Source organism: Dromiciops gliroides, chromosome 1, assembly GCF_019393635.1.
Source record: "Dromiciops gliroides isolate mDroGli1 chromosome 1, mDroGli1.pri, whole genome shotgun sequence".
Classification (NCBI taxonomy): Eukaryota; Metazoa; Chordata; class Mammalia; order Microbiotheria; family Microbiotheriidae; genus Dromiciops; species Dromiciops gliroides.
In genome coordinates this window covers 335,924,437-335,951,245 of record NC_057861.1, presented here as the reverse complement: position 1 = coordinate 335,951,245, position 26,809 = coordinate 335,924,437, and the positions used below count along the sequence as shown (strand labels likewise).

Sequence of the window (26,809 nt, the reverse complement as noted above, 5' to 3'; positions counted from 1 at the left end):
AAAAAAGATTTAGATCTGAAAGGGACCTTATCTTAAAAAAGAAAGGTAGATTATTAGTATTTAGGAATCTGTAGAATACAACCAGGCAAGGAAAGTGTCTGCACAAGGATAGAGCCTGAGAGGCATATGAATGGAAGGAGGTCATGTCAGGTAAGAGGGTCAAGTGCCTGCTGTTGGTTGAAACTCACTCAGAAGAGGCTGCAATTGGTTGAGTGGGAAAACATGTTCTTACCTATTGACACATATGTCTAATACGGACAGGCTGGTCTTTGTGTGGAATCAAGTCTAAACTCTCCCCACCATCCATAAATACGTTTTTTAGCATGTGGAATAGAAAGTAGACGATCTTGGCGCCTACCACACGAGGGAGCCAGTGTCAAACTTTGCACATTGGGAAATAAAACTCTTCATGCTGAGTCCTGGAAAAACCAAGGCTTTGGACGGGATGGAATTGGGCTAATCTGCAGATGAGCTCCAGGACTAGCCTGACAGGCCCAAGTGTGGGCCGGGAGGATCGACTGACCGCGATACTGGGTTAAGGCTAGAACCTGGGGTTAGAACTGATGAGTTAATGCAAGACTTGGATCAGTCAGTGGTCAGGTGAGCTGGAGTTATAAGACAGGGGAATTTAATCCAAGGGTAATAAGCAAGGCAAGGCCAAGGTTCACGGCCTGGATGAGGGAAGATAGGGGCTGTGACTTTTTTTTTTAATTTTTTATTTAGCATTATATATGATCCTCACAACAAATTTTTTTTTTTTGGCTGGGCAATGGGGGTTAAGTGACTTGCCCAAGGTCACACAGCTAGTAAGTCAAGTGTCTGAGGCCAGATTTGAACTCAGGTACTCCTGAATCCAAGGCCGGTGCTTTATCCACTGCGCCACCTAGCCGCCCCTGGGGCTGTGACTTTTAACTGAAGGGGGGCAAATCAAATGAGCAGAAGTGAATTCACTGCTGGGATATGAGGCTGGAGGAATGAGTAGAGAGGCCTGGTCAGTGAAGTGTCCAAGTTGGAGAAACTGAGAAATCATCCAGGGATAAATACCATTTGACAGTGCCAAGGACTTTGGTGGTGAGAAACTTCTTTTTTGGGTCTTCAGACTCTGTGGCTGCTCAGGAGTTTGAGGCTACAGCACCGGAGAAGGTAGTTACCTGGCCACATCTTCACAAGGGTTGACTATGACTTGGAGGCCAAGCTGAAATCAAGGCCAGTGGTCTGTGGGTGCTGCTGTTCCCAAGATTAAGTTGGATAGCCAGAAATTGGTATTGGGGAGGGTGACAGAAGAACCTTTCTCTATAAGGGTTGCTTACCTTGGTGATGGCTGCAGGGTTCAAGCTGGAAGCAGGACTGGTGGTCTAGGCTATTCCTGGGGCTCTTGGGCTCAGGGGCCTGGGCTCTCTCCCCTGAGGGCTTATCGGGAGGTGGTGGTTGGGATGGTTTAACCCACTTGGCATATGTCATCTTCTGTCTCTTCCTCCTCAGAGTGCCCAGACTGCTTCAGCTAGGCTGCTGTGCATTTGGCCAGCAGTCAGTGTTAGTCAGGATGGAGTGCCCCTTTTCCACAAGGATTTCTCACCTTATTATGGCTGAATGGGCCAGGATGGAAGCAGAGTAGGTAGTCTGGGTGGTGCTTTTATTCGCAGTGGTCTTTAGAGGTGATGGGAGACATAGGACTTTTTTTTTTTTTTTTGGTGAGGCAATTGGGATTAAGTGACTTGCCCAGGGTCACACAGCTAGTAAGTATCAAGTGTCTGAAGCCAGATTTGAACTCAGGTCCTCCTGAATCTAGAGCCAGTGCTCTATCTGTTGTGCCACCTAGCTGCCCTAGACATTGGACTTTTAAAGGAACTTTGCTTTGGTCAATATGGGAATTGAAGGGAATGGGCTTGAGGAAAATAGCATCTTCATCTTCCTTATCTTAGCAACAATTCATGTTAGGATTAGGAGACAGCACTATACCCCCAGGTCTAGGATAGAAGAGTATTCTCCATAACAGTTCTATTAAATACACATCTATAATAATAACAATCCTGAAATAAATTTCACTATGATCTGTCATCATGTAGTGGTTTTTCAAACCCTAATAAGCTAGAAGGGTTATGAGGAAGGGACTATGCATATATGTTTGTATGTATATGTGCATGTGTGTGAGTACACACACATGCACACACACACACACAGTGTTAAAATTCCATCTTCTTGTGGTCCCCCTCACCACTCCCTCCCCTTGCAGTCAGTATAACAAATAAAATTATAAGTAACAAGAATATGAAATAAGATTACAAAGGGAAATCTGGAATTCACATACAAACTATCCCAAAGATCAAAGGAGCATAATTTACAAATTGTATCATATATTAACTAAAATCTACATCCTTGTAATATGTGCTGAATCAGGGGAAACCAATGAGGTGCTGTTTGTCAAAGTTCGGGTCTTGAGATAGGCAAATTCCAGACAAAATCCAGAACTCCACCAATCCAGATAAACAGAACATCAAAAAGGTGCTTATAACTTTGGGATGAGGACTTTGAAGTTTTACTGACAACTTTGAGATGATATAGATGTCAATGAACTAACCCCAAGGTGGTATAGATAGAAATTGGTCTGCTTCCCCCTACCCCAAAAAAACCCTATAAAAATGAGACCTTAAACTCCTGTCCCCCCCAGTCCTCTTCATTCTCCTTGGTGTCTATACTGCCCAGTGCTCTCAACTCTAATCCATGGTTACCAGAGTGATGTTCTCTGCTTCTCCCACTCCCCATTCTCTTTTTTTTTTGGTGGGGCAATGAGGGTTAAGTGACTTGCCCAGGGTCACACAGCTAGCAAGTGTCAAGTGTCTGAGGTCAGTTTTGAACTCAGGTCCTCCTGAATTCAGGACTGGTGCTCTATCCACTGCGCCACCTAATTGCCCCCTGCTCCCCATTCTCTTACACAATTCTGCCTGCCTCCTTTCACCACCCCATCCTTTGTCCCCATGCCATTTGCCATTATATCCTCTGCTTGTCTCTGTACCCTTTGTGATTTATTAAAGTGGGTTTGCTACCCTGTTTCCTCTTGGCAATTGTAGTCTTTCCTGGTGAGTACCCAAAGAACCGGGCATGCCTGCTCTCATTTCATAAGTTCATAAGTTGATTATCAATTCAATCAATATGTGTATATACACATATGCATACATGTATTGTATGTATGAATGTATACAATGTATTCCACTCTGGAATTCCCATGGGTTACTGAGTTCAGTATAAATTTAAGGAGAAGCTAGGTGGCACAGTCGATAGAGCACAGGCCCTGGAGTCAGGAAGACCCGAGTTCAAATCTGACCTCAGACATGTGACACTTACTAGCTGTGTTACCCTGGGAAAGTTGCTTAACCCTGATTGCCTTGCAAAAAAAAAAAAAGATAAATTTAATAAAAGGTTTAAGTTTACACTATATGACTATTCAGCCAAGAACAATAAATCAAATAGCCAAGTATATAATTGGGATAAAATAGCTAAGAAACATTAAGCAAAAGGAAGTTCTCAGTCCCCAATCATAAATGGGTAAAATCTTTCATTTTGCCTTGCTGATGGGGAAAGGTTTAAGACTTCCTCCCTACCAAATCTTGATCAATTGGCCCTAAAGCCTAGACCCTCTCTCGCCCAAAATATGAGTTTTTCTGAGGATTTTTTCTCTTCCTCCCACCCCAAGACCACCCTATTGAACACAGGGCCATGCACATTGTGACAAAGCCCCAAGAGATCAAGAAGGCGCTAGAATCACTGGAAGGGGAGGGGGAAATGTTAGTCCTTTCTGCCACATATCCCCTGCACTAAGATTCAGGAATCCTTTGCATAGAGATGACACTTGAAGTCACAGGAGTGGATAAATATACCAGAGGAGAGAGGGTAAGAAGAGAAGGATAGAAAGAACACAGTGACATAGGCTTGAAACTGTGGGGATATGAATGGGGATGATATCTGGTTGCTCTATTTTGTGTCAAAATCGGCTGATGTAGATTTAGCTTTGGGCATCAATGACAGCTTGCTAATATCTTTCTTTTTTATTTTTTATATGTTTTTTAATATCTTTCTGCTCATAGGTTGAATCCAACTGTGCTTTATTGATCGATGCCCTTTGTTGTAAAATCACTTGAATCTCTACATTTCTCTCACTTTTCCTCCCAACAAGGTTTCCTTTGTAACAAAGATTAAACAAGAAAGAGGAAAAAAGAGCTCAGCAGAACCACCAACAGATATAATGAATGTCTTTCATCTTTAATTGTTTTCCTTGAAATCTAGTTTAACTTTGTAGGATGGGGATAGGGAATAGACTTTGAATTTCCTTAGTATAAACCAAAGAACTCTGAGATGAGGAAGTTCCTTCTGAAGATGCATCACATTTGCTGGATCTTACAGGCTTGATGCCTTGAGACTTGCCCCAGAAGTGGGATTTAATCAGGCTTTCTTTCTACTATACCAAGTTGCATCTACCATTAATGTCAACAGTTTTATATCCTTCTCACAAGTGTTACTGTTGTTTAGTCGTTTCAGTCATATCTGACTCTGTGACCCCATTTGGGGTTTTCTTGGCCAAAATACTGGAGTGGTTTGTCATTCCTTCTCTAGCTCATTTTACAGACGAGGAAACGGAGGCAAACAGAGTTTAAGTGACTTCCCCAGGGTGGCATAGCTAGTAAGTATCTGAGGCCAGATCTGAACTTAGGAAGATGAGTCTTCCTGGCTCCAGGCCCAGCACTCTATGTACTATGGCACCTCCTAGCTGCCCTGGTTAGTAGGGAGGTAGGTGTAAATCCTAAATAAACTAGTTGTTGCTGCTCAATCATTTAGTCACATCTGACTTCATGACCTGTTGGACCATTCTGTCCATTGGGTTTTCTTGGCAAAGATACTGGAGTGGTCTGCCATTTCCTTCTCCAGTGGATTAAGGCAAACAGAAGTTAAATGACTCACCCTGGGTCACACAGTATCTGAGGCTGGATTTGAACTCAGGTCTTCTTGACTCTAGGCTCAGCACTCTATTCACTGAGCCACCTAGCTTCCTCCTCCTCTGTGGAGAAAATGAGGAAGAAAAAAGAAAGAGAATAGAAGGGAAGGAGAGAGAAAACAGAGAAAGCAAAGAAAAAAATGCTCATGACAGGGAGTGAAAGAATACCATTAACAATAACCTGAGACATGGCCAACTCTAGGCAAGACTCTAAAATGGAAAGGGAGATTCTCCTTACTGCTCTACTTTCTGAGCCCTTTCCCCTGCTCTGTGGAGTTCCTGCACTACCTCAAATACTTAATATGTTCGTGTTCTCTTCTACATTCCCACTTATAAAAACCCATTCTCAGGCTGATAAACTTCACATTAAAGTATAAACGACTCATAAGACTTAATGCCTTATTTCTTCTAGGAGCATTTGTATCATAACAAGGAATAAAAACCTGCACGACAAAGGAAGGAGCCCATCGCTTGTGGTAGACAAGATTTTTTTTTCATATAGGGATGTTTTTATTTATCCCACCATGTGAAGCTGGTCCTGACATTGTGCCCCACCCCCCCCCCCAACATATGATATGTAGATTATCTAAACCAGAGTCAGAGAATGTGAAGAGGGAATGGCTCAATGGAAGTCAGCCTTTAGTTGGCCTAATGCTTGGGCTTTATGCCTTAGTTTTATTTCTTTCTTTTCCTTCCTTCTCTCTCTCTCTCTCTCTCTCTCTCTCTCTCTCTCTCTCTCTCTCTCTCTTCCTTCCTTTTTTTTGCGGGGCAATGAGGGTTAGTTGACTTGTCTAGGATCTCACAACTAGTAAGTGTCAATTGTCCAAGGCTAGATTTGAACTCAGGTCCTCCTGAATCTAGGGCTGGTGCTTTAGCCACTAGCTGCCCCCTTTGGTTTATTTTCAAGTTCACGGATTCATTTTGCTAAACTTCTTTCTGTGGAAAAAAATACAAGTCAGGTTCAATAAATTCATGAGTAGAAATGAAACTAGAACCTAGGTGCCCAATGAAAACCATTTCCATTTGTACCAGTGAAGAAATGTGATATGGTAGAAAAATGTTCCATTTATTTATTTTTTTAAAGTATTAAACAAGCCTGTATTGAAACAAAGTAACAAAAGTAAACTGTTATCAACAGCTGACAGATAACGAAACGTTTTTATATTTGATCTCTGAAAAAGTGGTTGAAAATTCTTTTTAAAAACCATTACTAAAATCATTATCCTTTTCTAAAATGGTCCGTACATTTCTATCTATACACATCGTCTCTATGGACCTTTGTAGAAGATACTACTACGTTTAAAAGGTAAGACCATGTCCTAGTTATGGGAATTTTAAAAGTGAGGCCCCAAAGCACTATTTACAAAAGCTTCCAGCTGTTTGCACCTTTTTTGCTTTTGTTCAGAAGTTAGCTCACTCCTTAGGGTTGCCTATCTTGACAGGATTGCAAAGTACCAAGTACAGTCAACTTGAGATTCTCCAAGCATGGATTGTTGGGAGCATGACACTGTTATTTTGGCTTAGTAGGAAAACTGGCCAAGGGAAATTATAACATTGGCCTGATTTTGTGGCTTCCTTCCCAAGGTGCGGATAATCGGGAGTTGACTGTAACTTCCAATATACCCCCTAAGTTATTTACATACAGTTTGTTAGAAAAGAAAGAAAAGACTTAAAGTTCTTAACATTCACACAGACAGGCACACAGGTATGTGCACAAACACATTTTTAGGGCCAATCTCTGCTCCCTTAACTCGATGGCAACCACACCTCAGGTACCCATTCTTTCAGCCAGAATTTAGCCCATGTTTTGGCTCTGCAGGTTAGGTGTACTACTAACAAAACATTTAAAACATGAAATTTAAAAGCCCTTTACCAAAACCCAAACCCATCATTATTTGAAAGATGCAGAAGGGTGAGTAAATGGATGGTGCAGGAACAACAGCATCACCAGCTGGGACCGAGTCCTGATCTTTGTGTTTAAAATATCTTTGTTCCACACAATCCTGAAGGCTGACTTTATGTGCCCTTCAAAATAAAGGAGGAGGCTGGGTCTTTTTGTTAAAGCAACGTTTCTGTCTCCCTGGTGACTTATCAGTGCTACTCGGGTTCCTTTACCTCCATCCTGAAGGGCTGGTTGTCTTTCTTTGGGTGGCAAGCCCACATTCAGTCAGTCTGAGGTGGGGTTGAGTCTAAAGGCTCTTTAATCTTCTCCCTGACACATGGGAGCAAAGTCAGGGAGTAGAAAGGGAGTCAAGCTGGGGTGAAGTGAGTGTTTAAGCACAGGAGTAAGTTGGAGAGATCATCAAAGAAGAGGTGACTTCTAGGGAATGAGCAGCTCTACTGGTCCTTGTAATGTAGGGACTGTTGGTCCATCAGATGTGGCCCTCCCTTGATCCTTTTCCTCCTGACATTGTGTTGTAGCAGACATGTACTCCTAGTTTTCTTCTTGAAATGTACATTCCTGTGTCCAGATCCAAAGAGTAGAGATGGTTTTTGTGTGGCAAATGTCACCAAGTTCAGATTAATCACAGCTGTAAAAACAGTGATTGCTGTTAATATAATGGCTACTTGCTCTTTTGGAGACTTCGATATTGCAGAAAACCACCGGTGACTGATCACACCCTCCACCCTCTCCCCTCCCTTCCCTGTTCCCTTTAGATGATAGACAGAGCATTGAATCATTTTGACAGAAGGATCCAAAGCCACTCAGCAAGAAAGCCCCAAGAAAAGAGCAGTGTCTTTACATCACATTATGATGCTGACAAAGAAAAATGGCCACCCAACCATGCAGTGCAAACATGCCTTACCCATGGCTTCCAAGCTTGCAGCAGCCTCTTCCTGGAAGTCAGAGTGAATTTTCCCCAAGGTCACTATTTATAGGACCATACACCACTCCTGTTCTTCCTTTCCCTACCAATTTCTTCCCCCAACCATGGTCATAGAGTAGGGCAGGGGCACAGGGAAAAGGTGCTTAGGGATGAGAAGGGAGGCCCAGAATAAAAAGTAGAAGAAACTCAGTGGGGACAGAGTTGGGGAAAGTGTGAAGATGTGGGGAAGCTGGTCATATGGCACAGGCAAAGGTCTGTGTGCTTAATGAATAGATGATTTTCCTTAATGTTGGCCAGTGAGTGAAGGGAATGCACGAATGGCTTGGCAACACAGCATCTACTAAAAAAGGATTGGTATTTATACCCAGTATTCTGAAATATGGCAAAGATACCCTCATTAAGGTCCCTTCCAGCTCTGGAATCCTCTGATCTTATAAACAGAGCAATATTCAATGCTTGTACCTCATCTACTGCCCTGGTACTTAGTCATCTCTAGATTCCACATGAAGCAAAGGGGAAACTCCTTGCAGAACCTAGCTTGCCACAGTAGAAAGAATGCCAGCCTTGGAGTTAGGAAGGCCTGGATGCTTTTCATCAACTCTTCCTTTATCATTATAAGGCCCTAACATCAGTTAAGGGGCTTAGTTGCTACATTCCGTTCCTCCTACCCCCTTGCCTTGTTAATAAGAAACGTTGAAGGCAGATGTTATTCTGGACCCGATTCTAAGCCATGAGTAAAGAACGGATGCCCAGATGGGAATGTTTGGAAGGCAGTGATTGTGCCATTTTGAATTCATGATAGATAAACAAGTTAGGTGGTATAGTGAATAGAATGCTGGATTTAGAGTCAGGAAGACCTGAGTTCAAATTCTTTCTCAGACATTGTCCATGTTATGTGGCCATGTTATGTGGCCCTGACCAAGTCACTTAACCTCTGTCAGTCTCAGTTTTTCATTTATAAAATAGAAATAGTAATGGAATTTTTCTTACAGTTGTTGGGGGAGGGGTGTGGATCACATATATATATATGTGTATATATATATATATATAAAGAAATTTGCAAATTGAAAAGCATTATAGAAACGTTAGCTAAGAAAACACAGTGCATTGACTTATGGGGGCCCTAGGCTGTTAGAAAGCCTAAGGTGGCACAGTGGACAGAGTGCTGGGCCTGGAGTCAGGAAGACTCATCTTCCTGAGTTCAAACCTGGCCTCAGATACTGCAAATCACTTAACCCTCTTTGCCTCAGTTTCCTCATCTGTAAAATGAGGTGGAGAAGGAAATGGCAAACCATTCCAGTAACTTGGCCAAGAAAACCCCAAATGGGGTCACAAAGAGTTGGATATGGCTGAAACAACTGAACAACAACAAATTATCCTACAGTCTAGTCAACCACACACCTGGAACGATGTTTTCATTTAAAGGGGCCCCATTTTGGAAAGGATACTGATCAGCTGGAGGACATCTGGAGGAGGACAACCAGCACAATGGAAGGACAACTACATACCACACAAGGATCAGTTGTAGATATGGGAAATAGCCTTGGGAAAACTCATGGAGAACATGATCATGGTATCAAAGCTCTAGAGCTGCAAATGACTTTAGAAATCACCTAGTCCCAACTCCCTCACTTTACAGATGAGGAAATTGAGGCCCAGTGAAGTCCCTTCCCAAGGTTTTATAAGTAGAAAGTGACAGATTTGAACCCAGGTCCTTTGACTAGAGAGATAGAGGTCATTTCCACTCCACTCTTCAAATAATCTTCAAATATTTGGAAGTCTAGATGTGGAAGATGAATCCAACTTGTTCAGCTTGGCTCAATGTAAGAAAAGTCTCTTAAGAGAGCTGCTTAGAATTGCAATGGATAGCCTCAGGAGGTAGTAATTTCCCCATCATTGAAGCTCCTTAAAGAATTGGTTGGATGGCTACTTGTAGAAGAAGGAATTCCTTCTTCAGGTCCTGTCTAGATTAACTGACTTCTGAGGTCCCTTCCTTGAACTCTTGAGTTTTTATGTTTTTGGTGTTTTTCCCCCCTTCACCAGGTATAATAACATCCTCGCTGGCTCTTGGTGAAGTCTGCATGCCTCAGGGCCACAGGCATAAAGTGACATGCCAACATCAAAGGGGACTTTCTGTGGGCAAAATAGTAATTGCATAAGATGTGCCTCTAGGTTTGTGATGCTGATCCTAGAATGACAGAATAACTATTAATAAGCACGTTTGCAGGAAGTACTTCTCTGGGGGACATTGTCACAGATCAGCCTGGAGTAACCTTGAGGCAGCAGCAGGGGCAGCAGTGACGGCCTCATCTGGCTTCACCTGGCATGAGGTGAGATCACATTGTTCTGATGAGCCTAGAGTCAGAGTGTGGAGGGATGTTAGAGACCATGTAATCCAAATCCCTTGGTTTACAAAAGAGGGAACCGAGGTCCAGAGGAATTAAGTCACTTGGCCCAAGGTCAGACACATATTAAGTGTCAGAGGTGGAATGAACCAAAGCAATAGCATGGATGAAACCATTCACTTTTTTGGGTTGTTTTTTTTTTTTTTTTTGGTGAGGCAATTGGGGTCACACAGGGTCACACAGCTAATAAGGGTCAAGTGTCTGAGGCCGGATTTGAACTCAGGTCCTCCTGACTCCAGGGCCGGTGCTCCATCCACTGCGCCACCTAACTGCCCTGAAACCATTCAGTTTTATAGTGTTTCAATTCACTGGGCTTGGGTTTATTTATTTATTTTTTCTTTCTAAAAATGTGGGTGAATAAAATCCTTAATTAATTCTGGGAAAGTATCAATGACAAACCTCTGCTCATTTAAAAGTAAAATTAGTGGGAAGTTAGTCTTTGTTTAATATAAAATGTTGTTTGAATTGGTGTTGGTTCAACCTGATTTTATTATTATTTTTTTTTACACAATAAGTTTATTGTCACTGACTGGTCCACATCAGAACAGTTTAAGCACACCAACTTCTCATGAATTTTCTTTCGTTACATAACATAACACTGGTGAAGACTGACTAAGCCAAGCAAGCCACTCTGGCTGGCAATCCCTGCAGATATACCCAGGTCGGGATTAGTGAGAACAATGAATAACACATGGAATGAAGTGGTAGCATTACTTGAATTCACACTATTTATAGTTGAGTTATATGTAAAATATGGTAATTGTTCTAGCTTGATGGAAATAGGTAGTCCAAATTCAAATAATGTGACCATTCATGAGATCTATTATCTGTACTAATTGGGGCTTACCTGTATTCTACTCTTTTGGGAGGGTAGTGGGCCCCCTTTCCTAATGAGGAGAAAAGGGAGGTGTGATAAGCATGGCATATTAGGAAAAAAGTCAGGGATGCAGAATCAAGAGGGCTTGCTAGTTATAACCTGTGAGACATCATGTCACCTTTCTGGGTCTCAGTATCCCCATCAAAATGAGACATTTGGAGATGATCACCAATAGTGTCTTTCAGCTCTAAATCTTACAAATCTCCCTTTTCTTTCTAGGAGCGTAATTTTTTGGTAATGATACTTTCTCCTGGGGGCAGCTAGGTGTCACAGTGGATAAAGCACTGGCTTTGGATTCAGGAGGACCTGAGTTCAAATCTGACCTCAGACACTTGACACTTACTAGCTGTGTGACCCTGGGCAAGTCACTTAACCCTCATTGCCCTGCAAAAAAAAGAAAAAAAAGATACTTTCTCCTTCATATATCACATCTGACTTCCACTCCTCACCTCCAATTCTCAGGTATTATGTTGTTTGTGTGTTATATCCTGTGACTAAAGTATACACTTCCCAAAAGCAGGGCCTGTATTCCATCTAGACTTTCTATATCCCCAGCATCCAGCTAGGTGGACACTGGCAGGCCAAGCTAGCCCTTTCACATGGTTGGAAGTGGAAATATAGGAAGTATATTTTTTATGTTGGAAGAAATTAATTTAAAAAGATACTATGATGATCCCAATGTGTGCCAGGTATCAGGTCAACTGCTGATGGGGCTTTGGGAGTATTATGTCACAAAAGCATAAAGAAAAGCCAGTCAGGGATTTGACTGTCAGAGACCTTTGGCAGAGGATCCTCTTTTCTCTAAGTGGGAACACACTCCAGCCCAGAGCAAGGTGGGCTATCAGTCTGTTGTACCACAAAAAATTTTCTGGGGAGGACAGATCTGTATTCTTATTGGTATAAAGAATTAACTGTAGGGGCAGCTAGGTGGCGTATCGGATAGAGCACTGGCCCTGGAGTCAGGAGGACCTGAGTTCAAATTCGGCCTCAGACACTTGAAACTTATTAGCTGTGTGACCCTGGGCAAGTCACTTAACCCCAATTGCCTCACAAAAAACAAAACAAAAAAACAAACAAAAGAATTAACTGTGAGGAAAGTCTCTCTCCTAATACAGATGAGTACCTGTTTTGTAATTTATAGCCTTGAAAGGTTGCTGGAGGTCAAGCCAGGTCACATAGTCAGTAGGTACCAGAGGGATGTCAACTCAGATCTTCCTGATTTCCAGCTCTCTAGTTACTAGGTCATGCTGCCTCTTAGCTTACAGATATGTCCTGAAAATTGTTTTCTCCCCCTTTTTTGGAGGCAATTAGGGTTAAATGACTTGCCCGGGGTCACACAGCTAGTAAGGATCTGAGGATGGATTTGAACTCAGATGCTCCTGATTCCAGGACTGGTGCTCTATCCATTGATTGTATCACCTAGCTGCCCCCTGAAAATGTTTTTTAAAACAAAGGTATTTCCTAGCTCAAGATGAAGGCTGTAACAACCAGCAAAGTTTAGAGATTCCTTATGGATGAAGATGCATAAGAATGTCTCAGGGAGTGGAGTTAGGAGTAAGCTTTCAGCTGGAGCTACTTTGATTAACTTATTGGGCAGCACCGTCTGCTACAAACCTTCCTAAGTGGAACTCTTCCCGCTTTCTGGGATCAGATGACTAGAGGAAGCAGGATGTAGGATTTTCTGAGGGGAATCCCTGAATGGGAGCATGTAGACTGGACTCTCCCGCTGCTTCACAGCCTTCTCCATCTAGTATTGGAGCATCTGTTGTGAAAACTGTGTTCTTTAACAGCTGTGGAGAAGTCATCACTTGAAAAGGCTGGGTGGTCCAAGTAGGTGGATAGGGGAAGGGAAGAGAGTACTGGGAGGAAAAGGTAAAACAGAAAGGGGAAAAGAAAGCAGTAGGTAGGTGAATAGAACAGACAATTGCCTTATTCTTTAGTTCCTAGTAATCTGTTGGTCCCAGGCAAGTTACTTAATAATCATTTCTTTCCCTCAGTCCCTTTTGTTTAACAAGTATTGGCAGACAGAGGTGAAAGGAAGCTTGTCTAGGCATGCTATTGACTTGTTCTCAAAATAAGTCATTGGGCTTGGTGGTTTTTTGTTTGTTTGTTTTTATTTTTAAACTTCTGGTGTTGGGTTAACTTATGCCAGGTTCTCTGGTCATCCATCCTGGTCTTAGGCAGCTTGTAAAGTTGATGATAAATGGGATGGGATTAGAACTGCCATATTTTATTGCATTTTGTAAGTGAAAATATTGTCCACACTCCTAGTGGGTAGAGTTTGACTGCTATAAAAGTCACCTTTCTGTTCCAGTGCAATCCATCCCCCAAGACAAGAAGTGGCTGAACACATGACACATAGAGGGGAAAATTCAGTGAAGGAGAAGCAGCAGAGAGCAGGGTTATATTACCTTTCTGGCAGAACCCCCCTTAGGGAGGAAGCATTGTTAATATCGGGCAATGCAATTAAGCCTCCAGTGCTCTTTTAATAAGGTTAGACATGCAAATCAGCCTGGAGAAATGTCTGCATGCTCCAATTTAATTGATTGTTAACTTTTATGCAGATGTGGCAATTCAGAGCATCCCTCTCCCCGCCACCCCTTACACAATTTAACTTGATTATTTCAGTGTTGAGCTGAAAAAACTAGTTACTTACTGAATGTTTGCCTGCCAGTCAAACCACTGTTGAGAAGCCTAATACATGAGAAGTTTTGTTCTGACAAAAAAGGGAGGGAAATCAACTAATTAGAACCAATGTCGTTGCTCATCCTAGACAATTTGGGGCATTCAAATTCCCCTGAACCAACTGACTGTTCAAGACCTATAACCTGTCCTCTTGACTCAGAGGACCATTAAAATGGGTTCTGATGCCTGGCACATAGTAAGTGCTTAATTAATGCTTGTTGGCTAATTGACTGACTTGTTCATCCCCCCTGCTACCTTCTTACTACATCTTGGAATGGACATGACTATGGAAAAAGAGGTATGAGGTAAAGAGGATGGGGACTGAACCAGCATCTTTGGTGACATTCTAAAAAAGGTGCTAAACCTGAATTAGCCTTCAAAGGCACCAAATTTTTTTTTTCTCCCTGCCTCACCATGTTTACTCATCTTCTCCTCTCATTAGCTCTCATTGTAGCCCCATGTCTCCAGCCACGCTTTCTTTGCTGCCATCTTTGTGTTTTTATCCATCTCTGCTTCCATTTTTGTTTTCCCTTCCTTGTAGGATGTCTTCTTTCTTTCTATACTTCAAACTATTTTGTACTTGATTCAACCGCCAGGGTCCTCCTTCCTAAACTACTTTATATTTAACTATTTTGTACTTATTTTACACTTATTCTCTCTCAATTTGCATATTTTCTTTCCCATAGAGGGTAAATTCCTGGAGAATAGGTTTTTTAAATTGCTGTTTTATTTTTGTTTTGTTTTGTTTTCATCCCCAGTGCCTAACAAAGCGACTGGACCATGGTTGGCCATGATTGTTTATTAATTGACTGATGTTCTGATCAATGTCTTACTTTGCTTTTCTAAGTCCTTGTACATTGTTTGTCCTATATTAAAGTCTTTATGTCCTGTTGTGATTGCTAATGCTTTTTTTTTTTAGCCTAATTACAGCATAAGTTCCACTTGAAGGGCCAAATCTGTTACTTCTTTTATATTCCTCACAGCAACTACTACCTAGAAAGGGTAATTAACAAAATCTTGATGAATGAATGGATTGTTTATTTGCTAATTATCTTTTCTATGAGCATCCAGTTGTCATCTAAGGTGTTGAGCTTAGTTTTAATACCCCCAATTCTTCACTGCCTAACTACTTAACTATGTTAGTGGTTCTCAATACACTAGGGAGATCTGCTACCAGGGGATTTAGGGAAAAACAAGTATTAAATGAGAAAGAGTGGAAGGGTTGTGATCTGTATCAGTGGAGGGACTGCCCCCTCTGGAGAGATCATAGATTCATTGCAGTATGAAGTATATAGTTGGCTAAAGGACCAACAATGCTAGTCCATGTAGCCTATCTCTTGATCTCCCATTTGTCAGAACTGCAGAAGCTACTTTCACCACCCTCAGAAGGTAATAAATAGATTTTTTAAATCTTTTAATTTTTAAAAGTTATTTATTTATTTATTTATTTTAATCTTTAATTTTTTTTAATCTTTTAATTTTCAAATTAACATTAGGGAGGTTTGACAATATTCTGGAACCTTGTGTTTAAAGACAGTACAAATTTTTGTGCCATGTGTATAAGATTAGCTTTCCTTAAAAAAAAAAAAAGGTGATGCATTGCATTTGTCTTTAGTTCATTGCCTTGACTTTTCAATTTCATATTCTTGGATCCTTTTTTCCATGATCAATTTAAATTCTTAATTCTTGGCATTGTGATATTGTTTCATCTAAGTCTAGTTGCCCTGGCTAGCCCAAAATTCATCCTATCTTTCTAAATCCTCCAAGATGAAATGAGACCAAATGTCCTTTCCCAAACCACTGTTATCACCCTTAACAAGGAGGGAAGGTGTTATAAAGGTAAGAGTTATGTATTGGGATCTAAGAGACCTAAATTCTAGTCCCTGCTCTACATTTACAAGGTGATCTTTGACTAGTAATTTAACTGTCCTGGGACTCACTTTCTTCATTTGTAAAATAAGGGGGTGGGGCCAAATGATGTCTAAAGTATCCTTAAGTTCTATCTATGAGTCTTGAGGACAGGAGAAAGAAAGGTCCTATTTTTTTTCTCTTGTATTCCCCTTAGTACTCCGTGGAGAGGTTGTGAATGACAATCACCAGGCTGAATTATTGATCTGGAAAGCCCTTCATGAAATTTCTTCTGATATTACTTTGTATGGACTTAGCTATGTGCATGTTTCCCCCTGGGAAAATTCTTGAGAACAAGAATTCTTTATTTTCATTTGTATACTCTCAGGGCCTAGAACAGTGCCTAATACACAGTATTTAATCAGTACTCGATAATGCTTATTGGCTTGAGTTGAAATGATTTTCCTGAATGTGTATTTATATTAATCTTCTAATGATTACTTATGCTAATAACTAGAACTTTCTTTGGGATAGCTAGATGGACAGTCATAGACTTAGGAGCATCTCAGTGAAATTGAGTTGTTGAAGAGAATCTGGCTAAGCAGAAATCTTGCACAATGTCTTCTTTTGCTCAAAAAGGTAATGGTAGGGCCTTCTTATCTACCTGGACTTTCTGAATTGGGAAGGACAACTAAAAAAATGGCACTAGTAACATGGGCTGTAAATACCACGGGATCCCATGGGATCCTCTAATGGGTCTGGTTTTCAAGCTGCCTCACAAACCACAATTTCATCATCGCCTGCAAGGCATAGATCCAAGTTTTAATATCGGTTTTACGTCCAGTTTGAAATTGTACTTTGTTTATAGCTCTTCTGTCAGGACCAATAGGTGTTACTTTGGGCTCTCTAACATGGTGCTGCCCATGAATGTTATGCTAAGTAGACAGGCACTTCAGCTTCTGTTGATTGACAGGCAAAGGGCCAGCCAGCGTCATTTCCCAATCACCAAGAACTCCCATTGCTCTCCTGCTGGTGCAAACTTTATAAGAAAAGCAAAGAGACTTGTACACAGTGGGGTTCAATGAACTACACTGCTCTGCTAGCCAATTTCCTCCTTAGTAAAATTGTCCAAAAGTGGAATGGGCATTCCTCTTCTAAAACAGCCCACAAAGACTAGTGAGATTACAATGCCCACTAATTCCTGAAGTATAAGGGTCTAAGACCTATTTATCTTTGTAACTCTCCCAGAGCCTAGTAAGTATTTAAAAATTGTTAATTAAGTGAATGGACGTTCAATGGAAGGTTTTGTTATAGAAACCATCGAGAGTTGGTTTTAGGAGAATTAAAAGTATCCCATAAAACTTACATTTCCTATCTACCTCCCTGGTGCTCTACACGGATATTGTTAGGGATGGGATCTGCTTTGTTAACAAGGCAACACAAATATCCAAAAGAGAACTCTGCCTCACCCAATTTCAATGCTGGAAGTACATTACACCAGTGGAATATAAACTCATGAGTAAGCTTTGCCATTGAAAGAGGCCACATGGATTAGGCTGGTTCTGAACTCCCCTTCATGCACTCTGCATTTTATCAACTTTTTGTTTCCCTAATTGCCTCTTTGCAGTTGTACAGCTTGACCCCTGTGCCTGTACTGCAGAACTACCTCATCTTCACTTTTTAGCATTTCTAGGTTCTATCAAGATTTAGTTCTATGGAAAGTCTTTTTGGTTTATTCCTCTTCCTCTTCTTCTTCCTCCTCCTCTTCTCTCTTCCTCTTCCTCTCCTCTCTCTGTCTCTCTCTCTCTCCAAATTATTTTGAATTTACATGTTATATCCCTCAATAGAATGAAAGTCTCTTGCGGGAAGGGAGAATGGAAGGACTGCTTTTCACTTTTGTCTTTGAATTCCCAGCACCTATCATAGTCGCTCATACATAGTATGTTTTTATTAAGTGCTTGCTGAATTGAACTGAATTGAATTCAAAGTCAATAGATAACATGGCTATAGTATGAATTTATTAAAAACACATACTTACTGTTGTAATATACTGATTACTATCATGCTTCAACCTAGAATTCTTCCCAGGGAGAGCTGGAGATGTGCACTGGGAGGGAGGTTTGGAACCAGGATTTGAAGCACTTTCATCTGAAAATGTGTCTGGAAGAAGCTGAGACAACCCAGGGTGGGCCGAGCTGCTAAAGCCACTGATGCTCTCACCAGAGGTACACTGCGATGACTCAGAACTCTCGGTGACTACAGACAGGGAGGAATAATAATAATGTAGTTTAATCAAACATTAATCAGTTTACTAATTTACAGAACAATAAGTGCCCCAACCTCTTGTGTTTCAAGTCTAATTTCTTTTGATATTGGAAAGCCTAAATTTTAACATTCTCTGCCATTTAATTCCCTTTCATCATAATCAATTCATGTAGTCCCTGCTGATGACTAGGAGATACTGTAATAATTACTAACTTTTACTTGGAGTTATTGCAATAACTGCCAACTTTTTGTTTTCCTTGGACATTTATGTTTGATAAATACTTTAAAAATCACTTACAAAAGGAAGAGTTGGGCTATCTTTTCATTGACTTTTCAACATGATCCTTTCCCCTCTTATAAATATTCTATGGTATATAATTATATTTTAAAACTAAAGTGAGTTTACTTTGAGAATTTCATAACAGCACTTGCAGTAATCAGAAACAACTCAAGACATATCCAAACTCACTAGTCTAGCCAGTTGAGATATCTCCCTCTTATTTGATGAATCTGAGCATTTAAACTGGCCTTATCAGTAAACCTCCCCCAATATTGTATGCCCCACCCCAACACCATGATTTTAATCTTTTTTAGTACCATGTACAGATCTACTTACTCATTGATGGCTGACTTCCTGTTTCCTGTTCTAGCTCATCTTCCTCGATACAAGTTTTAATGTCATAAGTCCAGTGATAGAAGGGAGGGCTTAGCAAACCTGAATAAGATGGACTAGAATAAACATGCAGGTTTAGTGACCCCAAAATTGAAGATGAGGACTGGCTGCTTGAAGAAGAGGTGCTGCTGTTGGAGATGGTAGAGTGGGGCCTTTTGAAGGGTGTTGAGTGATCAAATGAAGATACAGCTATAGATGCTCTAGATCTTGACTCTAGAAATAAAAGAATAAAAGGTCAGTCTTGCCTCTTCCCTGTTATTATCCAAGCTGCTGACAGATTAATCTTATTTCACCTCTTCCCTTTTCTTGCCTCTGTCCTGCCTTGCTTTGCCTTCCCTTCCCTTTTCTTTTTTAGATTAGGTCTTCTATCTTGTTCTATCTTGTCCTAGGCTAGAAGTAAGGGGCTACTCCCATTATTGATTGACAAAAAACTTTGACCTGCTTTGTTTCCAATCTGGGCCAGTTCAGCCCCCTTTGTTGGCCTGATGGCCTCACACTCTAGGGGGCTCATCATATTAGTTCTCGGCTTAGGGTAGACACCTGATCAAGTGCTACAACTCAGAGAACCTGAGTTCCCTGGCAGCAGCGATTACATCCCTGCACCATTATGGCCAGCCTCAGGCTGACCCTCATAAGGCACAGCTCTACTCATATTACTCTCTTGCTCAAAACCAGAATCTCAAAGCTGGAAGAGGCTCAGAGACCAAAGTATAACTTGATATTGATTAGGAAACTCCTCTATGACATAACCAATGAGTGGTTATCAACTTGGATATGAACACTGTAAGTGAGAGGAAGCTTGTTTCCACCCAAGGCAGCTTACTGTTCACTTTGAGATAGCTGCAACAATTAGGAAGTTATTCCTTATATCATGTCAAAATCTTTCGGTAAATTTTTAATAGTTCCCTACTGCTGCCTAAATAATAGAGTGCTAAAGTGGGATGCAAACTTTGTATTGTATTAATCTGGAAATACAGCTACCACATATTAGAAAATTAATGATTTTGCTTCTCCTACATTTTCAGGGAGGAGATCATTCATTGGTCATGAGACTGTACTGGACATGAGGCTATGATTATTATACATAGAATTCTTGACCCATGGCCACCAAAACTAATACTCCCAAGTCTGGTGTTCTATTTTTAAAGTCAAGTTTCTCCAGCAGAAGAGAATGAGGAGCAAAGTAACAAGTGGTACCTGTTCCCTTCATGATATAATCTATTGCCCGGTCACTTATTGCTGCATCGCTGGGTTTGATATCCATGAATGGTTTGTTGCCTATTCCCATAGATACCATTTCTTGCATTCTGAGTTCTAAAATAGAAAAATGTGCAACACTTGAGAGAGAAAACCTCACAGAATTGTAGATTTTCAACTGGAAGGAATGTCAGGAGTCATCTTGTTCATTCCCTCTTTTCTCAAAGGACATTGTGCCTAGAAAGGTCATGTGACTTGCCCAATGATGCACAGATTACAAACAACAGAACCAAGATTTGATGCCAGGTTCTTTGACTCCAAATCCGACATTCCTTTTTTTTAAATGAAAAGACATTTATTTTAATTTTTTAATTTTTCACTTTTCTTTTTTTTAATTTTAATTTTTAACTTTGCTCAATTACATGTAAAGATATTTCCATCATTATTTAAGTGGTGCTTAACTGACAATTTATTAGCAAATATCTATTGTTTCAGGGCATCTAAAGAGACTAAACAGACAAATAGGAGGGTGGAGGACTAAAATACAAAGTTGAATAAGGCAGGCTGTCAAAAAAAACCCCAAAAAACCAAACTATTGTCATGAACTGAAAGATTTGTAGGAGCCAAGGAGAAAAGAAAACAGTCCTGCAGCACCAAGAAGGATGTTGATAAGTGAGGTAGCTCTCTGTTTTTGGCTCAGCTTTTGTGGCTGTAGGAACTCATTCCATTGTGGCTCTCTGGGGTCCTGGAAGCAGGGGAGCACATAAATGGTGTCACCCAGCTGATGCGAAAACCATGGGGTAGAGAAAGCAATAGCTTCTGGCCTGGCAGATCCCGAAAATCAAATGGAAATGAATTCTGACAAAAGGCCTTCTGAACAGGCAAAAGTAGGGGGCAGGTATAGAGAGGCCAGTTTCATTAAAGTGGACTTCCTCCCTACCACCTATAAAAAACCCCCTCCCTTCTAGGTATAAAGTATTTCTAGCTTTCAGGTAGGTTATTCTCTATAGCTCCAGAGAATAGCTGCTCTGACTCACTTGGCTGGATTCTTTATGCTCAAGATGGAATATGACCTGTCTTGCATCTCTATCATATTAAACTATCCTGTAAAATGAAATTTGAATTAGCCCCTTCCAGCATGAGATACTGCTATGGCCTTGTAACTTCCTCATAATTCTATACCTCTGTTCCTCAGAGCTTGTCTCCATAGGATTTTCCCTATGATATTTGTCCAAGCAATTTTCACTTCTGCTGAACTTGCTTGAAGGATGTATGTATCCTGGGATTTCCGCCTTCTTCGGAACCAGATCTCAAACCTCAGACCACTGTCTCCAACATTCTCTGTCATTCCAATTTCAGCAGTCTGAAATCATATCCATATCCAGAAAAATCAGCGTGTTCAATTTCATCTGAGCATTTTTCACAGCAATGTAAAATTTTTTTCACTGCTAAGAATCTGAAGGTCCAAATCATTCAACATGGGAATCAATTTACTGTACAAAGTAAATCTTGATTTTTCTCATGCGGCTTCTGAGAGCTGCAACCACTTCACATATTAATGAAATGTTATTTTTTTCAAATGACTTGTATATGCCAATGTCATCTCCCCAGTCAACCTCATTCATGTTCATTAATCCATGCTGGTTAAGGGAGAGGGGAGAGATTATTCTCTGTACCCTCGCCCCTTTTTATATAGGACAACTAAAATTATAACTAGGTTGATTTTCCTAAAGTTTAGTTCTTAGCTTTAGGGGAGACACAAAACAACTTCAATGGTTCCCTTTTTCTTCAGGAGCAAGTGTAAAATCCTACATGGCATTTAAAGTTCTTTACAACCTGGCCCTTAATACCTTTCCAGTCTTCTCACACTTTACTCCCTTGAGAATACTATCAAACCTAGCCTCAAGTGACACTGGTTTCCATGAGGTTTCTCACTGAAGATAGTCCATCTCCTGACTCCACGCATTTTCTTTTCTTTTCTTTTTTTCTGCAAGGCAATGAGGGTTAAGTGACTTGCCCAGGGTCACGCAGCTAGTAAGTATCAAGTGTCTAAGGCTGGATTTTAACTCAGGTCCTCCTGAATCCAGGGCTGATGCTTTATCCACTGCACCACCTAGCTTCCCTGACTCCATGCACTTTCACTGGCTGTTCCTGATGCCTGGAATACTCTCATCTTCACCTCTGCCTTGTGGCTTCTTTGAAGGCACAGCTCAAATCTTAATTTCTGTTAAAGGTATTTCCCAGTCTCTACTCCACCCCTATCCCCAGCACTCCACTGCTAGAATCTTCCCTATGAGATTTTTGTTGTTGTTGCTTGGTCCTTTTAGTCGTGTCCAACTCTTTGTGATTCCATTTGAGATTTTTTTTTGCCAGAGATACTGGACTGGATTGCCGTTCCTGTCTCCATCTTATTTTACAGATGAAGAAACCAAAGCAAAGAGGGTTAAGTGACTTGCCCAGGGTCACACAGCTAGTAAGTGTGTGAGGCTGTATTTGAACTCAGATCCTCCTGACTCCAGGGCTGGTGCTCTATCCACTGGGCCACATAACTGCCAAGAGATTACCTTCCATTTATATTGTTTATATCTTTCATGTACAATTTTTTTTGCATGTGACCTTCTTGAGGGCAGAGATCATGTTTTTGTTTTTCATTATATCCTCAGTGTTTGGCACAGTGCTTGGCATATGGTAAGCACTTAATAAATCTTTTCTGAAGGATTAACATGCCCTGCCAAAAATCAGTTAAGGGCAAAGTTGGAGCAAAGGGTGAAAAAACAGAAATCCAGACCTAGGGGATCATGATGTTGGGATGAAATCACCCCAGTCCAGTGCTTGGCACATGAGTTGGCTCTTATTAAATACTTGTTGGGTTATTGACCAATCTTTCCTCTTCTCCCTTCCATTTCAGATCAGTCAGGACTCTGACTACTTAGTTATGTACTAGATGGCAAATTCCTAGGTGGTGTAGTGGATAGAGTGCCAGGACCGGAGTTGGAAAGACCCGAATTAAAATTCAACCTTGGACGGACATCAGACCCTGTTTGCCTCAGTTTCCTCATCTGTAAAATGAGCTGGAGAAGGAAATGGCAAACCACTCCAGTATCTTTTCCAAGAAAACCTCAAAACAGGGTCATAGAGAGTAAGATGTGACTGAAACGACTCAACAACAACAACAACATTCCTAGCTAGTGCTATGATTTGAATTCAGCTTCTGTGAGGTACTTTCCCAGGGTCACACACACTTGGGTATACTCTGATCCTAGGAGTGCTGGTCCCATTACAGTGCTGCCCCTGCCCCAGACTACCTTATCCTCTGAAGGAAAAACCCTGAAACCCAGCATATCTTGCAAACTGAAAGAAGAGGCTTTGCCATTGCCTCTGAAGCACTGAACTGTTATAAATGCATTACAGCTTGGATAACAGATGCTGTATAGATGGATATGTTCATGTTCTTATTTTTAAAAATTTAGCCACGGGGCAGCTAGATGGCTCAGTGGATAGAGCACTTGCCCTGGATTCGGGAGTACCTGAGTTCAAATCCCGACTCAGACACTTACCACTTACTAGCTGTGTGACCCTGGGCAAGTCACTTAACCCCAATTGCCTCACCAAAAAAAAAAAAATAATCCAGTATAAAAAAAAAATTTAGCCATGTTCCACACTTTCTCTACAACTTATAGTCTTAGAGAATTGTCTAGAGTGCTAAGAGGTCAAGTGACTTGTGCAGGGTCACACAACCAGCATGTGTCAGGTTGAACTAAGGTCTTCCTGATTCCAAGACTCTCTCTCTATCTAGTGCACCATGCTGCTTCCTGAGTCCTCGCATGTGTTAGTAATTGAAGGCAGGTGGTCAGAAGCTCCCAATGAAAGGGGACTGGAAGTTCACAGTCAGTCTGGCCCAACTAGCAGGAGCTTCTGTGCTGCCAAGTGTGTCGAGGGGCGTGGTTCAGACAGCTGCTGACTGCCCAATGAGCCCTTGTCATCATAATAGAAATGCAAAATAGAATTATTTTCTCAGGAAACATCTGGCTTCCAGTGAATCCCATTCAGCAAGACAGCTCAATGTGCCATATAAATAAATACAAGTGGTACAGGGATGACTAACACCTCTGGGGAATAAAGCTGAGTTCCCAATGGTTTGGAGTTTTTGGAAAAATCAGGTAATGGGCATAAAGGAATTACTCAGTGAGATGTAAAAATACTATCATGTTGCTCTCCACTTCATTCCATGAAGTTGAGTTTTTGTGCTCTTTCCTTTCCTCACTTATATTACATGTAAATTATGGCATTAGAAAACCAAGAAAGCTGTGAGCTCCCTTTAATCCAGAAATAATTACCAACCAACTCCATCCAAAAAAGGGTCTATTCTATGCAAAAAAACCATGCACTATGCCTATGCCTCGGATTGGGTGGTTTGTTTTTACCTTGAATGACTGTTTGTACATGTAAATATCATATCCCCCATCAATCTTCTTGGTCTTGCTAAACAAGATAAGATCCTCAAAAAGGAAGACATGTCTCAGATATTTTTTCCTTCCACAACAAACAATAAATTCATCCTGACATCTCAGCTGCCCTTGTTCTTTCAAATTCACCTAGAGAGAGAAAGAGAAACATTTCAAAGAGATAATGAAGATCTTGTTTGATCTGAAGGAGGTTGAGGGTATTTTTACATTGGTGTCATTCTTCACTTTTAAACTTCCCATTAGCTGAGCAAAATTCAAGGGCGTTGGAGCAGGTACAAGTTTCTAGCTTTGTGAATAGAAAATTTATCTCGACAGTGTTTTTAAAATTCAACAATACATTTTTAAGCACTGATTATGTGCCAAGAATGGTGCTAGTTACTGAGGATACAAACATGAAAAATGATAATCCCTGCCCTCAATTGCTTTCTCTCTTTTTTTTTCTTCAATTGCTTTCTCAACTGTAAGGTGGGGGATAATAATAGCAGCTACCTCTCAGCCTTATTGTAAGGACCAAATGAGGTTATATTTGTAAAACATTTAACACAATGCTTGGCACATAGTTGTTGCTATATAAATGCCAGCTATTATTGTTATTAGTTTATTATCTAATAGGGAGAATAGGATGTGTGTATAAATATGCATGACACAGATTAAATGAAAAGAATTCTAAAGTATTTTAAGAAATAGGGGCAGCTAGGTGGCACAGTGGATAGAGCACCAGCCCTGGAGTCAGGAGGACCTGAGTTCAAATCCGGCCTCAGACACTTAACACTTACTAGCTGTGTGACCCTGGGCAAGTCACTTAACCCCAATTGCCTCACTAAAAAAAAAAAAAAGAAAAAAAAAGAAATTCAAGGAATATATAAAATTATTTGCTTTCTCAAGGAGAGGGGACAGGATGGGGGTGGGGAGGGGCAAAGAAAGAATATGAAACTTAATTTTTAAAAATGTTAATTTTGTTTATATGTAATCACAAAAATAAAATAAAAATCAATTAAAAAAAAGAAATTTGAGGAAGGAAAGTTGCAGGACTGAGGGCTGGGGAAAAGGGATCAAGAAAAGCTTCATGGGGAGAAGGTTCAGCTGAGTTAGCCCTTGATGAAAAAGAGATTAGTTTGAACAGTTAGCTAGGGATGCAGGGCTTTTCAGGTAGGAACATAGCCTACATGAATACTCAGAGATAGGTAGAGGGTATGACGAGGTTCAGAAACAGTTAATGGTCCAATTGGGCTGAACACAGGATGTGAGAAGGGGAAATATGATTGTAAGGTTTGTTGGAGCCAGATTGAGAAGGGCCTTGAATGTCAGGCAAATAATATTAACATGTGTCAGACACTATACTAAGTGCTTTACAAATATTCTCATTTTAATCCTCAAAACAATCCTGCAAAGTAGGTGCTATTATTCTTCTCATTTTATACTTGGGGAAACCAAGTTAGAGGTTAAGTGACTTGCTCAAGGTCACATAGCTAGTAAGTGTCTGAGGTCAAATTTGAACTCAGGTCTTCCTGACTCCAGGTCTGGCACTTTATTCATTCACCACATAGCTGCCTGAGGTAACCCAGTAATTGACAGAAGCCCACACAATCTGAATCTAGGTGAGGCCAAGTCTGTTTTGCTTTTCACTGAACCTTGCTACCTCTTTTTTTTGTAGTAGCTCTGTATAATAGAGAATGGGCTGATGACTAATTTTAGGGGCTACCCTAGAGAGTCATAGAGGTTTTGATGTTGGTCCAGCATCAGTTGGAACAGGAGAGTTTCTTGGAAAAATTTAAAAGCCCAACGATTCTGCAAAGACCAAAAAAGTAATTTGTATAATACTCTGAGGGAGACATTTGACAAGTCACCTTTCATCATAATAGTGACATTACCAAATTGTGGCCTCCTTCATATCAGGTCAATGAGATTAGTGACTAGAAATGTATTAATGCTCTTTTAACAGTTCCAAAACCTGGCACAAGTTCCTGCAAACAAAAGTTCGGCTACATCAGTCGCAGATTGTCTGATCTGGAAGGAACCTGAAAGAACATTTAGTCCAATCCTTTTATTTTACAGATGAGGAAACTGAGGCCTGGGGAGATAAGGTATGCCAGAATCCTGTGGAAAAACTGTTGATTTGATACCCTTTCCAGCTCTACCATTAAGGAAAAAAGGGCTTAGAGTATAAAGCAGGAGACTTGAATTTGTGAGCTCCTTGAAAACAGGGAATGTCCTTCACTTTTCTTTTATCCTCAGAGCTTGGCACAGTGCCTGTCACACAGTAGGTATTTTAAGAAAAGCTGTTCGATTGGTTGGTTGATGTATGCTGTCTGCCACTGGTCATTTGATTTCAGTGAGCCTTAGTTTTCTCCTCTGTGAACTGGGGACATTTACACTGCTTACCTTGTAGGATCGCAGCTCTGCAAACTTTATAGTACTGTGCAATTAAAGTATTAGTATTATAATTATTCTTATTCCTGTGTGACTGCAACTGTGAAGGGACACTTTAAAACACTCAAATGAACTGAACTTAGCTAGTTCATTTGTTTGTTTTTTTTTCCAGAGTAACAAATTTCAGTGTGACTGGATTTTGGAGTTT

The 26,809-nt window shown here is 40.7% G+C and overlaps 1 protein-coding gene across 1 annotated transcript in view; it reads right to left on the bottom strand.

Annotated features, from left to right (window-relative positions):
* Positions 1-6,065: 6,065 nt before the first annotated feature.
* PLEKHG4B (pleckstrin homology and RhoGEF domain containing G4B) overlaps positions 6,066-26,809 on the bottom strand; it is a 220,467-nt gene continuing 199,723 nt past the window's right edge. The window contains exons 18-24 of the mRNA XM_043979602.1: positions 24,190-24,360; positions 20,948-21,128; positions 19,766-19,882; positions 18,512-18,781; positions 17,669-17,886; positions 12,712-12,956; positions 6,066-7,518 (exon numbers count right to left, since the gene is read on the bottom strand). Of these exons, the coding sequence (XP_043835537.1) occupies positions 12,753-12,956; positions 17,669-17,886; positions 18,512-18,781; positions 19,766-19,882; positions 20,948-21,128; positions 24,190-24,360 (1,161 nt within the window). The 3' untranslated portion in view covers positions 6,066-7,518; positions 12,712-12,752. The remainder of the gene's footprint in view (positions 7,519-12,711; positions 12,957-17,668; positions 17,887-18,511; positions 18,782-19,765; positions 19,883-20,947; positions 21,129-24,189; positions 24,361-26,809) is intronic.